The sequence below is a fragment of the Miniopterus schreibersii genome, assembly GCF_964146895.1.
Source record: "Miniopterus schreibersii genome assembly, chromosome: 1".
In the NCBI taxonomy this organism is placed as follows: domain Eukaryota; kingdom Metazoa; phylum Chordata; class Mammalia; order Chiroptera; family Miniopteridae; genus Miniopterus; species Miniopterus schreibersii.
Genome location: NC_138101.1, coordinates 65384010 through 65398959, shown reverse-complemented (window position 1 = coordinate 65398959; position 14950 = coordinate 65384010). Strand labels below are relative to the sequence as shown.

The 14950-nt window shown below is 33.8% G+C and overlaps 1 protein-coding gene across 4 annotated transcripts in view; it reads left to right on the top strand.

Annotated features, from left to right (window-relative positions):
* TBCK (TBC1 domain containing kinase) overlaps positions 1–14950 on the top strand; it is a 165012-nt gene that overhangs the window by 100288 nt on the left and 49774 nt on the right. For all 4 annotated transcript variants that reach the window (XR_013999264.1, XM_081143832.1, XM_081143833.1 and 1 more), the window contains one exon: positions 5318–5490. Coding sequence is in view for 3 of the 4 variants with exons in the window: in XM_081143832.1 (XP_080999958.1) it covers positions 5318–5490 (173 nt within the window). In the remaining variant the exon portion in view is untranslated. The remainder of the gene's footprint in view (positions 1–5317; positions 5491–14950) is intronic.

The window sequence follows — 14950 nt, the reverse complement described above, 5'->3', positions numbered from 1 at the left end:
CTGCCACACCCATAACCTAACTTTATTCCCGACCCTTTTGAACCAGTCTTTAAAGTTTGAAACTTTTCTAGTTAAGATGACAAATTATACACATATGATTATCTCTGCTCCCTTCTGAAATATCACTGAAACGACAGTAAGAGAATGAAAAAAAGAGATAATTCTAAGAGCAAAGAGAGTATAAGAACAGCACTAGTAGACAAGAAATGTCAACAAACATTTGGCAGATAGGAAGCAATTACATCAGTAGTCACGCACTTAATAAAGCAAAGAAAACTGAAACCTTCCTGCAAAGGAGGGTCCCAGTAAGGGGCAAGCCTGTTCTTGATGCCAAGCACCAGCGAGTCTCAGGAATTGAAAGTGAGTGGAAAAGCAGGCAGGAAGCTGCAGAAGAATCAGTGGAAGATCTGCATAGGAATAGTTTCATTTCTCCCACCCCTGCAGATCTTTGCTCTCACCCTGTTAGCCAAGAGTCTACTCCTCTGGCTCCCAGAAGGAGACTTAAAGATGGGAGCAAATGGATATTGTGGCCTGAAGCTTATGCCATGTGGGGAGGCTGCCCTTTTTAAGACAATGATATCAATTACAATACAAAATTAGGTCATTGAAAAAATATTTAGAATGAGCAAAGAGATTACAACAAATTGTAAAACAGAAAATAACAGTTTATTTATTAAATGTCTGATGTACCTCTAAGTATTTTTTACTTCATATTCATTGATCATCTCTTCATATAACAACAGTTATGCTATATTTTTTATAGAGAAAATTGATAATCAGTATTTCCACTGGCAGGGTTAGTTGAAATTTGTTCTTTTTTTAAAAATTATTATTATTGATGGTAGGAATACATAAAACATAACACAGGCATCGTCTCTGTTTCTTGTAATGCTACAGGTTTGTTTCCTATGAACACAGATATGCTATTTTGTGAAATTTCTATTAAAAAATTTAAAAAAATAAGTCAATGGTGTACATGTAACTGTGTATGTAACATTATCAAGTATACTTCCAGAAGGAACGTATCTCTCTTTGGATCAGGCAGCAATGAAAACCAAATTCCCTGCTTATAATTTTACATGTTTCATGTTTGAAAGAATTTCTGTTTGATTTTTGGCTGTGTACATGGCAACTATGTTTGTCCTACCCATAAACTTCTGCTGCGGGAACACATTCTCAATGAACTACAAACTCTGCCTCTGTATCGTGGGTGGTGGAAGTATTCCAGGGAGTCATTCCGAGAGCTAGCAGTAACTTTATAATACTGTCAAAAACAAACAAAGCAAGATACTGGTTAAAGTGGAAAGGACATGTTTTAGTAAGCAATATACTGTTGCAATAAGGAAGAGTTCACCATGTACTGGACTCAACTTCAGTTTGTACAGAGGTGACTGGACATTTTAAAGGGAGAGTGAGGGAGTGGGGAGGGTAGTGACTAAGGGCTCAAAAGATTCAGTGAAGTGAAAAATTACAAAAGATTGAAGAGGGCCATTGGTCCATGGGAAACCCATCTGGGTTTGCCCACATAAAGGAAAGTATAATGGAGGGAAAATTCGTATAAAAAAGATAGCAGTCTTCACTGATTATGGTTTAGATATCTTTACTTCTGCAAATTTTACAAAAACATGGCCAAAGATAATGGTAAATTTGGTGGGGTGTTCTTTGGGGTAGTAGAATCAGAGAGGCTTGACACCGAGGATCAAGAGCACAGCCTAGAGCAGGAGTGAGGGAATGTATAGTTTCAACCCCCAGCCCATCCATGGTCAATCCCAGAATGCTGGCAAGGACTCATTTAGGCAGATCACAGAATTACTCTCTGGAGAGATGGAATGCCTCTAGGGAAAATACCTTACTTAAAAGTCCTCTAACAAATCACCATGTCCCCAATTTACTCTATAGTGAATCCACCATCACCAAGCCCAGCCCACATATACAAAACTCCCAATATGGTTTTTAGTGTTGTTCTTCTAAATATGTAGAGTCATTGATCACCAAACCTGTAAGGAAAGCCTTCCATTAAAAGGCATAGACCTGCACAAACTGACTAAGGAATATCCTCAAAAACATAATTATGAGAAGGTATAACAACTATGAAAAATCAGAATTTTTTTAAATAACATAGAATTAAAAAGGTTTTCTGGAAATAAAAATGATATGGAAATTCAATGGCCTTTGTAATAAAAGAATTGGATGATAAAGTTTAGGGAATTTCTCAGAAAATAGAACAAAAATACATATGGAAAGTTAAAGGAAAAGGCAAAATTATTAGAAATTCAATTAAGTATGTTCAAGATTCTTCTAGTAGAAGAAGAGAGAACAGTGAGAAAGAAATTATCAGACATCAAACAAGAATCTTTCTGTAACTGAAGGATTTCAAAAGGACCATCAAATGCCTAGCACAGTGAAGTTGTACACGCTTATGTATGTCACTATGAAATTTCAGAACACCAGGCATCCTAAAGGTATACAGACAAGGGGGAAATCACACGCATAAAACCTCAAATCAGAATCATATCAGACTCCTCAGAAGGCGGGAATGGAGTGCTGCCTTTCCTAACTCACATTCAACCCTGGAAGGCTGTGCCGAGCCAGGGCAGAATAAACATATCTTGCTCCCTTTCTCAAAAGCTGCTGGAAAATGTGTCCCACCAAAATGATGGAGTGAATTCCGCAAAAGTAAATAATATCTTAACAAAATTAGGGTTCAGCTATAGGGGAGAGCCAGAGGGAATCACATAGTGGTAAAGAGAGGCGGCAACAGCTGTCCACTAGAGCTAGGAAGCAATTCATAGCCATTCAAAGGAGAACAGAGGGCTTCAGGAGAGATGCCTTTTCCACCTGTTCTCGCCCAAGTGAAACACGACGTGCTTTATCACGGAAAATAGGTCACCGTTTCTGAGAAGTAGGATAGTAATGGATAAGATAAAGAAACAGATTCTGAGGCATTATTCCCACCAGTCACGAAGTACTTCACAGAGCTTGGAATTAACCCTGGGAAACCATCATACAGGGCACATGCTTACTCACAATGTGTTGTATCAAAATTACCATGCAAGAGAGAGAACAGTAGTGCCCTAGGATGAGAGATTCCTTTTTAGGAATAATTGCCTATTCAATGTATAGTTCACAAAGTACTTTTTGCATAATATTTTGATTATGATAAAGTGCTTTGGAAGGATTTTGAGATAGAGAAGTGGCATTGGGCTAAGTGAATGGAGAATGGGATATCTGCCAGTGCTAATAATCAGGGTGGACTTGCTATGGGCGCCAGTAAATGCTCAAGAGTCACCATAAACCTTTCATGGTGTTGACAGGGTGTTTTGGAGGCAGGTACAAATGACTTTTCCTTTGCCAGTGACTTAAGGACTGAACTACAACCTCTGATCTGGGCCCTTGACTTGAGCTTTTACTTAGTCACAGATGTGTCAAACCGATTTGAGCACTGCCCATGGAAAACCTGTCGTAGGAAATTATTTCCCTTTGGAGATTAAACAGTGTTAAATGGGTAAACTTTTTTAAGATGACAAAGTTTTCTCTCTTTAGCTGCAAATTTTTATCTTAGCCATATTAATTGAAAATTTTCTAAACTGAAGTGAGCATATCTGTGCTTAAATGGAATAGAGGAACCTATCTCAAACTTTGATTTTTCTTCTAGTTGATGTCTGTGCTCTTCTTTCTGTGGAATATCAAGTGGATGATATTATAGAGATTTTTTTTAAGTACATTTAACTACATTGGCCACTGTTCAAATAAATAGACCCATTCCTAAAAGCATGTTAACTGTGGGGTTTTTTTTTAGATATTATGTTAGGAATAGCATAGGGGTGATGAAATCTGACCTTTGTGTAGCCATGGAAGTAACCAGCTGTGAAGGTGGCGAGCATCACTAAGAGCAGGTACAGGAATGCTTAATTGAGTAACTGTTCTTTCCAGACCTGCTGGCCACATGCAAAACCTAAGTGAATTAGGAAGTAAAAGATGTCTTATAACCCTTTAATAACTCCAGACATTTTCTACTTATAATAACACATTTAACATGTTAAATCACTTAGCTTATGTCTTAGTTTCTTCGTCTCCAGCAGAAATGAGGAGGGTTACCATACCTGTCTACAAGACTCATTGTAAGAATTAAATGAGCTAAGTGAAAGTATACACTGCCTGACACATACCAGATGCTCAGTAAGTGTGCGTTTCCCTTCTTTTCTCCAAGGGTTTTCCACCTTACAAAAAGTAGACAGCTCTAAATGCATGGCTCATGCATCATCCACAGAATCAACTTCAATGCTTATTTCCTCCTCACCTTTATATATAAGCTTCTCACTTCAGAAAGAGAAATTGGGAACTTATCTCTTTGTAATTTAAAATTGCCTAACTGAACTGACACACTTGGACTTTTGCAGAGGAATTGAGATACCTGCCATTTGCTAATGGCAGGATTATAGAAAGGGGAAAGCTAGTCCATGCTAAACTTCTTCATCCTAGTCAACTTACTGAATTTCCACTGCCGTTCTGTGATCTCTACACTTTCTTTTATTCTTCATCAGGAATAGTGATCTAAAGGGCTACAGCACCATCATAACATACAAGCAAAATCTGACATTGTAACAACTTTCCTGTATGTATTACCTCTTTCAAAGATGCTTGCATTTCAAATCTGAAAAAGAAAAGGAAATCTTCTCTGACACTTTTTTTTATTTTAATCAAGCTCATTTAATCTTTTCCACTTAAACCTTTCTGCATTTAACTCAGGAAATTATTTTTTAAAAAGAGAAATGCTGAATTACGATTTCAATAAATTTTGCCCTGATGGTTTTAGATCTTTAATAAATAGAAATGAAACTTCTAGTACATTATACTAGAAGTCATGATGAATCAGCTTCTGAATCTTTTGCCTGCCCACTCCCAAATTCCAGCCTTTTCCCCACCCCAACCTCTATTTTACTTTGAAAAAGTGAAAATATTATCAGAATAAATGAGATAGATTCTTAAATAGAAGCTGTGTTATATCCATGATGTTTAAATAATTATATACTGGAATATACATATATGTATATATATTGATAATACCAAACACACGTATATGCATGTATTTACATATGTAAATGTATGTGAATATGTATATGTATAATAATACAAAATACCCCCTACCACTCCAGTCATGAATATGCTAATTAATATGTACTTTTTTTTACTGAAATCTTTTCTAATTAGCTATCATCCTAGCCATGTGTCAATATATGCAGTTAGGAAAGGTTGTGTGTTTTTCATAAACATAGCATTCCAAATTCTGTATATATTTTTTCAATTTTCTCTCTAGAAATTGACATTGAACGTTGTGTGCGAGAATCAATCAACCTGTTTTGTTGGACTCCTAAAAGTGCTACTTACAGACAGCATGCTCAACCTCCAAAGCCAGCTTCTGATAACAGTGGGGTCAGAAGTTCAGCACCTTATTTCTCTGACTGTCCAGATACTCCAAAAACAGATCTGGTATGTATTTGAAGATTAATTTATGAACTCTTAAAAATCTATGTTAAAATTAATGTACTCCAGTATCATTACTGCTCCTAATAATATCACTTAGATCCTTTTAACATAGCTATTTTCTAATATATTATCTTATTGATGCAACTGTTTCATAAAACCTTTGTGTCTATTTGGTTATACAGTTAGGAAGATTATTTTGACACATTCCTTCAAGTAACAAGTTTCACTTTTTTCTATGCAATCATAGTATCTGTTTATATATCAATTTGTTATATACTGAGAGAATTACAGAAGCAAAGAAGGAACATAAAAATAAAGAAAGACTGAGAGTTGTTAATAGAATAAGAGCGTACACTCACTGATTGTTGATTGACAAAAGAAATAGCATTTTGAAAAATTATGCCATTCAGGTTTTTCAACATCATTATTCTTTCTAAACAGATGGCTTTATAAATATGTTCAACTAAACTTTCAACTATGATAATTCATATATTTCAAACATTTTGATATGACTATAATATCTTAATTATTTCCAAGAAATTGAATTTCAATTAATATAGAGAGATTTTAGATACCTTAATAAGTAGGCTAGGTTCTAACTTGTAAAAAGTAACATTTTAATGATAAAACATTTTCAATTTTTTCATGTGTTTTAAACAATAGATTTTGCAGCTAGGTATTTTTGTAACTAGGTATTTTTGCAAGAATTCACAATTTCCTCCCTTTTGCATTTTCTGAGATTTTTCATGTTTCCAAATATATGAGGGAATCCAGATTTTCACATTTTACCATCATGATCATATTATATTTATTAGAGACACATATAAACATGACTCGGATTGTGGTTGAACTGGAAACAGTTTTAGTAGTTGGAGTCTCTGCCTCCAGAATATAAATGATAAAAAAAATCTACATGAATATATATGTGAAAAATTATAACATTTCAAAGCATCCTAAGAGATATAACTAGAATTAGAACCTATAGTAGTAAATAAATATTTGCATTGCAGTTTTCCAAAAGTGGACTAGGCCTCCCTAGGAGAGGTAAGTTCTCAAACACCAGCAGTATTCCAGCAGACAATATTACTACCATTTAATGGATTTTGGTAAAAGAACTCATGAGCTAAGAGTTGTTCTAAATGATAGCTTGAAACTTTAAATTCAATAGTTCTATATGAAAACATATTTCGTAGTTTTCTTCTTTTCAAATGTGTTCTCTCCCTAACAGAAAAACATTAGTGCTCTTCTTCATACTAGAAAAATAGCCTTTGGCAGATGGGCAGTTTTTAGAAAACTGTAATGGCATATAATGAAGGGAGAGGTGAATAAGCATAGAAATTAATAAGATAAGGCTGAGTTTGGAGTTTGAAAAATGGACTAAAAATAAAGTTATAAAATAATAATATATGAGTACTTGGTTTCTGCTTGAAAATATATGGATTTTTTAAATATAGATATGTCATTTAATCCTCAGAAGAACGTCTAATGAAGTATGATTATCTTTATTTTATAACAGGAGCATGAAACTAAACCCAGAAAGGAATTAATAATTTATACAGCTAACAAAATTGAACCCCGGGTCTTTATGTCATTACATAGGATTTTTTTAAAAATTGAAATGTAATTCACAAACCACAAATTTCACCCTCTTAAACTATAAAAATCAAAGTTGTGAATATCACCACTATCTGATTGTAGAATATTTTATCAGCCTCCCCCCAAAAAAACTCCGTATGTGTTATGTCACTCCCCACCTTTCCCCAGCCCCTACAAACCTTAATATACTTTACATCTCTATGGATGTACTTATTCTAAACATGTCATAAAAAAATGGAATCATATAATACATGGCCCGTGGCCTCTGTGACTGGCTTGTGTTGTGTGTGTTTTTCCCTCCTTCCTTTTTTCCTTCCTTCCTTCCTTTCTTCCTTTTTTTTTTCTTTTGGCTTCTCTCATTTAGTAAGATATTTTCACAGTTCACTCATGTTGTAGCATGTGTCAGTACTCCATTCCTTTTTATGGCTGAATAGTATTCCATTTTATGGATATATTAAATTTTCTCATTTCTCAGTTAATGGACATTTGGGTTATTTACATATTTTTTGCTATTATAAATAATGCTGCTGCAAACATTCATATGCAAGTATTTGATTGAGTACCTGTGTTCAGTTCTTTTGGATATATACTTCAGAGTAGATTTTCTGGCTTATGTGGTAACTCTATGTTTAACATTTTAGGGAGCTGCAAAAGTTTTCTACAAAGCATCTGCACCATTTTACATTCCTTCAGCAATGTAGGAAGGTCCCAGTTTCTCCATATCCTTGGAAACAGTAGTTGTTACTCTTTGATCATAGCCTTCTTAGTGAGTGTGAAGTGGTATCTCATTGTGATTTTGATTAACATTTCCCTAATGATGTTGCACATGTTTTTATTTGTCTGTTAATCACTTGTATGTCTTCTTTGGAGAAATGTCTATTTAAATCCTTTGCCCATTTTTTAATTGAGTTGGTTTTAATTGTTGAACTACAGAATTCTTTATATATTCTCAATACAAGTCCCTTATTAGATGTAATATTTGCACATATTTTCTCCCATTCTATGCACTATCTTTTCACTTTCTTGAAAATGTCCTTTGAAGTACATAAGTTTTTAATTTTTTCATGTCCAATTTATAGGTTGCTTTTGTCTTGCAGCTATTAAGGTTCTCTGTCTTTGACTTTTGAAAGTTTGATTATGGTATGCCTAAATGTGGATTTCTCTTAGTTTTTCATACTTGGAGTTAATTAAGCTTCTTGGATATTTAGATTAATATTTTTCATCAAATTTCAGGAGTCTTCACCCATTATTTCTTCAAATAGTCTTTCTGCCCCTTTCTCTCTCTCCTCTCCTGGGATTTGCACTAGCTGTATTTGCTAAGGTTGATGTGTCCCCAAGGGTTTTTAGGGTCTGTTCATTTTTATACATTCTTATTTATTTCTGCTTCTCAAACAGAATAATTTAAATTGATTCATCTTTATAGGTGATGATCTTTCTTTTGCCAGTTTATGTCTTCTGTTGAGCCCCTCCAGTAAACTTTTTATTTCAATTATTATACAGTTCAAGTTCAGAATTTCTATTTTATTCATTTTTATAATTTCTGTCTCTCCAATGATATTCTATATTTGGTGAGACATCATTCATTTAGTTCTTTAGACACTTTTCTTTATTTCTTGGGACATGGTTTCCTTTAGTTCTTTGAACATATTTAAACAAGCTAATTTAAAGTCTTTGTCTAGCAAGTCCAACATCTCATAGTTTTGTTGTTGTTGAAACTGAACTTTTAAAAATAATAAAATATGGCAACTCTGGAATCCAGATTCTACCCACTTCCTCAGGGTTTTTGGTGGTGGTAGTGGTTGATAATATTTATTTATTTAGTGACTTTTCTGAACTAAACCTGTATAATTTGTATTCTTTGTCAAGTATTATTACCACTGTTTAGTTAGCTTATGATCAGAGAATTATTGGGCAGAGATTTCCTTAAGATTCTGTACTCAGTAATTCTCCCATCCTTTGATGAGGGGCTCTATGTGCATGTTGGGGCACATTTTCATCAGAAGCATGCAGTCTGTACCTCTGCCTTAGCCTTCACTTTCTATTTGCTCAGAGTCTCAAGGTCAACTAAAGGTGAGAGCTTAAGATCTCAGGTCTTTCTTGGTCATGCAAACAGTACTACATATGCATGGATAGCCTTCTAGATTCCCAGGAACATGTCAGAGCTTTTGAAGCCCCTGTGGACATTGAATTTCCCAGCTTTTAATGTTTAATTTTTATTGTCACCTTCTTGTTTGCCTCGGCTGTTATGGCTACCTCAGGCAGCAGCAATATTAAACAATTGCTGCTGACTCTTTTTAACAAAACCTTCAGAGAAAAGGCTGTCTGCATTGAGTGATCTCTAAGTCAAATAAAGACAAGCACTGTGAGGAGAGGTTTCCACGGGACTGGAAGACGAGTCAAATAATCACACTTCCCTGAGATGGTGCTTTTTGGGAGCTCTAGTCATTCTGCCCCATCCGACGGTTGGTAGACTGCTGGGTTGTCAGACTGTTGGTTTTCAAAGTGACTGTGGAGCTGAGGAGAGGGAAATGAAATTAGGGCAGATTAAAACCACACAAAGCTCCCATTCTTACTGAAATTCAGTTGTTTCTCTCAAATATGCACTCCTCGGATTGCTGCAGACCTTTGTTTAATTTTCAGAGTTCCAAAAAGAGTTGGCTTTGATTATCTTTGCCAGTGTTCTCACTGTGTTTGTTTGTTTGTTTGTTTGTTTGTTTGTTTGTTTGGAGGGAGGAAGGGAGGGAAGGAAGGAGGGAGGGAGAACTTTTCTGATATCCTTACTCTTCCATTCTCACAAATGTCACCCATATTCTGCACTTTTTATCCACTAATTTTAACTCTTGAGTGAAACAAAAAAGTTGAGAAGTAGTTGATTTTAAACAGTCAGAAAGGAATATTAACAGTTCAAATAATATGAGACTTTAATTTTGTGATAAAGTTTTACTAAGAAAAGTTGCTGCTTATTTTAAATTTGAATAAATGGTTTTAAATCTTTTACTTTACACCCTCATCTAAAATAATATTTTTTTTAAGTGTAGTAGTTTGAATATCACTAAACCCAAAATCCCTTTATATATTCCTAATTATGATAAATCTAAGAACTACAGGCCAACTTGCTAAAGCTTTATGATTCAAATCAAACTTTTTTGTGTACTCTTAATTATGTATATTATCCCCATTAACAACAACACTAAGAATGGAAGAGAAAAATATATTATTTATATGAAAAACATATATTTATATTATTTATATTTATATGTTGCTATCGGAAGAATATTCAAGTTTTAGTTCACTTTTCTTTAGAGTTTATTTTATTTCTTTTTATGATATATTTCAGCCATAATAAAAAATATAATGAATAGCATGAAGAGCAATGCATTATTTTTTCAACAATATGTTTGAATACATACTGTAAAGAAAGACACTGTTCACTATTCTAGTTGAGGGGACATAATAGTGAAAAAAAGAGTACTTGCCCTCACGTAATTTGCATTTAGTGGAAGATATACAGACTATAGCAAAAGAAGTAATAATTTGTTGTGTTAGCTGGAGGTAGGTGCCATTGAGGGAGTAAAGAATTGTAAGGGAGACAGAGAATGCCACAAAAGAGGATCAGGAGAACATCAGAGAAGAGTTGCTGTTTTACATGAGAGACTCAAAGAAGGTCTAGCTGATAAGGAGACGTTTGGGAAGCGAATCTAACAGAAGCGAGAGGTTGAGTTTTATAGCTTTCTTGAGGAAAAATGCTCCATCTTGCAAGTGCAAAGATGGTAGTGTGCTTTGTATGTTAGGGTAGCAGTGGGGAGACTGTGTACAGAATGGAATGAGTGAAGAGGAAGAAGAGGGAAGGAAAGTTAGAGAGGTATCAGTGAGACAGGTATTGGGTAACCGTAAAGACTGCGACTTCATACCAAATGGTATATGAAGCCATTGGAAGGTTTTGAGCAGAGTGGTGACATGATCTGACTTACGTGTAGAAGGGTTACTGTGGCTCCTGTGTGGGAAATAGGGACTAGGAGGGCAAAGGCAAAACAGGGAGACCGAGGGGGAGCTACAGGGGCTTGAAGCCAAGGGGTAGCAGCGAGCGTGATGAGACGTAGGCTGATCTGTTTTGAAAGCAGAACCAACAGATTTTACTGACTAACGGAACATGAGGTATAAAAGAGAGAGGAATCAAGGATGAATCCAAAGTGTTTGGCCCAGGCTGAGAAGGATGGTGTTTTGGTATTTTCATTTACTGATGATAGAAGACCGTAGGAGGAGTAATTAGGAAGGTGGAAATTAAGTGTTCAGTTTTGAACATGTGGATTTAGAGATTCCTATTAGATGTCCATATGAGAATAAATACATTATTTTGTTAAGTTTTATGAATAATAATTTTATGCTATTATGTTTCCTATTTGATTACTACTGTTATAATAGAAAGATTAAGATTATTGTTTATTTTAGATTTTTTTAGACTTTATTTTTCAAAGCAGTTTTAGGTTTACAGCAAAACTGAGCAGAAAATGCAGAGATTTCCTATGTACTTCCCTCCCCCACAGGTGGATAGCCTTCCACACTATCAATATTTCCCACAGAGTAGTACATTTGCTAAAACCAATGAACCAACACTGACACATTGTTATAATCCAAAATCCACAATTTACTTACATTAGGGTTCACTCTTGGTGTTGTACATTATGTATGTAACATTATAGTATATAGTCATTTCACTGCCCTAAAAATCCACTATGCTCTATCTATTCATCTCTTCCTTCCCCTCAAACACTAGGATGCAAACACTGATCTTTTTATTGATGCCATAGTTTTGACTTCTCCAGAATGTCATATAGTTGGAATCATGCAATATGTAGACTTTTCAGATTAATTTATTTTACTTAGTACTATGCATTTAAGTTTCCCCCATGTCTTTTCATTTCATGATAGCTCCTTTTTAGCAATAACTAATAATCTATTATCTGAGTGTACCACAGTTTATTTAACCACTCACCTACTGAAGATCATTTTGGTTGCTAAGTTTTAGAAATTATAAATAAAGCTGCTATTAACATCCACTTGCAGTTTTTGTGTGGACATAAGTTTTCAACTACTTTGAGTAAATAACAAGTATTTTGGAATTGTTTCTCTCTTTAAATCAATTGTAGGTTCTCTTGGATGTTTATGTAGCTGATTCAGTCAACTACATATAAATGAATGAGTTTATCTCTTTCTTTCTAGTTGCTACTTTTATTATTACATCTCACTTTTTTTTGTCTTATTACAAAAGTAATATAAAGTAAAATTAGAAGCCATGAGAGTGGGTAGATTTGTTTATGTCTAAATATAATGAAAATGCTTCTAATTTCACCATTAAGTTTGATGTTTTTGATAAATACTCTTTACTTGGGTAATGAATGTCCCTTCTGTTTCTTTATTACTAAGAGTGTTTATCGTAAATGGTTTTTTTAAAATTTTATCAAATGCTTATTCCTTTGATAAGGATTGATTAGGATCATCTTTTTCCTTCTTTGGTAATATATTACATTATTAAAGTTTTTGATATCAAATGGTCCTTACATTCCTGAGATAAACTCTACTAGGTTACTAGAAGAAAAAATACTGACTGTATTTGATTTGCTAGTATTTCTGGTATTGAATTTTTTCATCTATGTTGATAGATGAGATAAATCTATAATTTTCTTTTCCCCTGTCCTTGTCAGTCTTTGATCATAAAATTATATTTTTCTCCCTTTTTCTGTTGTGTAATCAGTTTGTATAAAAGGAATGATCTGTTTCTTATAGAGTAAAACTTATCTATAAAATTATCTGTGTCCAATGTCTTTTAATCAGAGAGATATTTGATTATCTATTCTTCTTGAGTAAATTTTTATGTTTATGGATTTTTTTAATATCCATTTAATTACTATGCTTATTTTTATCAAAATCCTATGTTAAAGTACTTAGTTGTCCAATTTTTATATTCTTATAATTCTTTACACAAAATATTTTTACTTTTTTTACATTTTATCTGAAATTTTGTCCGCCTTTTTCCTCCTAACACTGTTTATTTGAAGTCTTCTGTTTCAGATTTAAATATTGGTATAATAGAAAGTAGATATGAAAAAATGAATTCATGCATGCCCTATAAAAGTATATTCATTAAATTTAGGTTAATCACAATTTAGATTTATATATTATATATTCTATGCCAGGTTCTATAATAGATAAAAATGGCTTTTGTAAATTGAAACATAAACTGCACTCTGTGACTGGTAGGATGGAAGTTCGAAAACTACGAGAAGAAAAGTTTGGTTAACTTTATACGTGCATCTATCATATTTATTCCCTGAAGCAGAAATAGAAAAAGCATGAGCTTTGAATTAGGTGGACTTGGTTTCAAATTTCAGCACTACTCCATTTTGGTTTTATCATCTTGAATAATTTATGTAACCAATTTCCGTTTGTAAAAGTGAGCCTAATTATCCTAATTCCTACCTTGCAGGGTTGTTTTAAGAATGACATATGTAAAGCACTTAATTCAGTGTCTGATACATAATAAGCACTCAAAAATGGTAATAATCATTATTCCTTTTTTAGTAGCTAAAGGTTAAATGTATCAACTTTGAAAACTACCCAAAAATTTTATGACAGTCTTTTGTATCTAGAGACTTTGTACAAAAGAAGAGATGCGCTGGTCTCTTCTACCCCCCTCAGCTGTGCTGGCTTTATTACTGTCCCTTTACGTTAGAAATCACTACGGACAGTACCGGGAGTAAGGGAGAGGGAGGCTGGCCCTCCAAGAAGGAATCTTTCTGGCAGTTTTACCTCAGTAATTTTAGTTTAAGGTTTCGCTTTGACCTTTATGTCTTAGTTTTAATCCTATTTTGATCTTGAAAGGACTAAAGAATTGCCAAGAGAATTATTTTATCTAGTGCCAATATCTTTCCCATCTCCTTTTCCTTAAATAGCTAAGACTCTGCTTCACAGTCCTACCACTGCTTATTAATTATAATACACACACACACATACAGTTGTATCACTGATGAATACAATGAAATGGATTTTTTAAACTGAATATATTTTGGAAAAGACTGTGGTAAACACTGGAATTCTTTAATATGTTTCTTTGTTACAGTATAATCACCCTATTAATGTTTTGAGGACTGGTATAAGTTACATGTACACTGTGAATAAGCAAGAATTACTCAGTTCTTGATTATGAACACTAGCCTGGAATTTTATTAAATAAAGTAAATTTTATTTTATTTATATAATGTTAACTGCTTGAGTATACTGTCATAAAGTAAGCAAAACAGTAATTGAATTATCCTCAGTTTACAGCTATACTTTTCATGTGGATTAAATATGAGTTTACTATAGATACAGTCTTTAGAAGTTATTTGTATACTTTAAGTTGGACTAGCTTCCAAAAGCCTAATATAAATGCCAGTCTACAGAGTTTTATCTCTATAATAGCACCACTGCCTTCTATAGTCTGGATAGTTTAAAATAATTTTCAGGTACTCAGCTACATGATTTTATTTGTCCCTAAACAAATTTTTAAAGTATTTTTACCCCCATTTTAGAGTTGAGGAAATTCAGATGATATAACTTTTAAATTGTCATTTTATCAGTCACGTAAATGTTGTGTTTTTCCCTTGTATTCATGAAATGTGTACATCAATATACATCATATCTTGCACTACATTTACTACAGTCATAGATTTTTAAGCATTTTTTGTAATTTTCTTCTATTTTCCTAATGCACATGTTTGCTATACTCATGCAATCGCCTACATTCCTGCTCTTAAATAAATTGAAATGTTTTTACAGTAAGGTAGAAGGGAAGACAGTTATGTTTTGCTCACAGATTATGTTGAGAGTA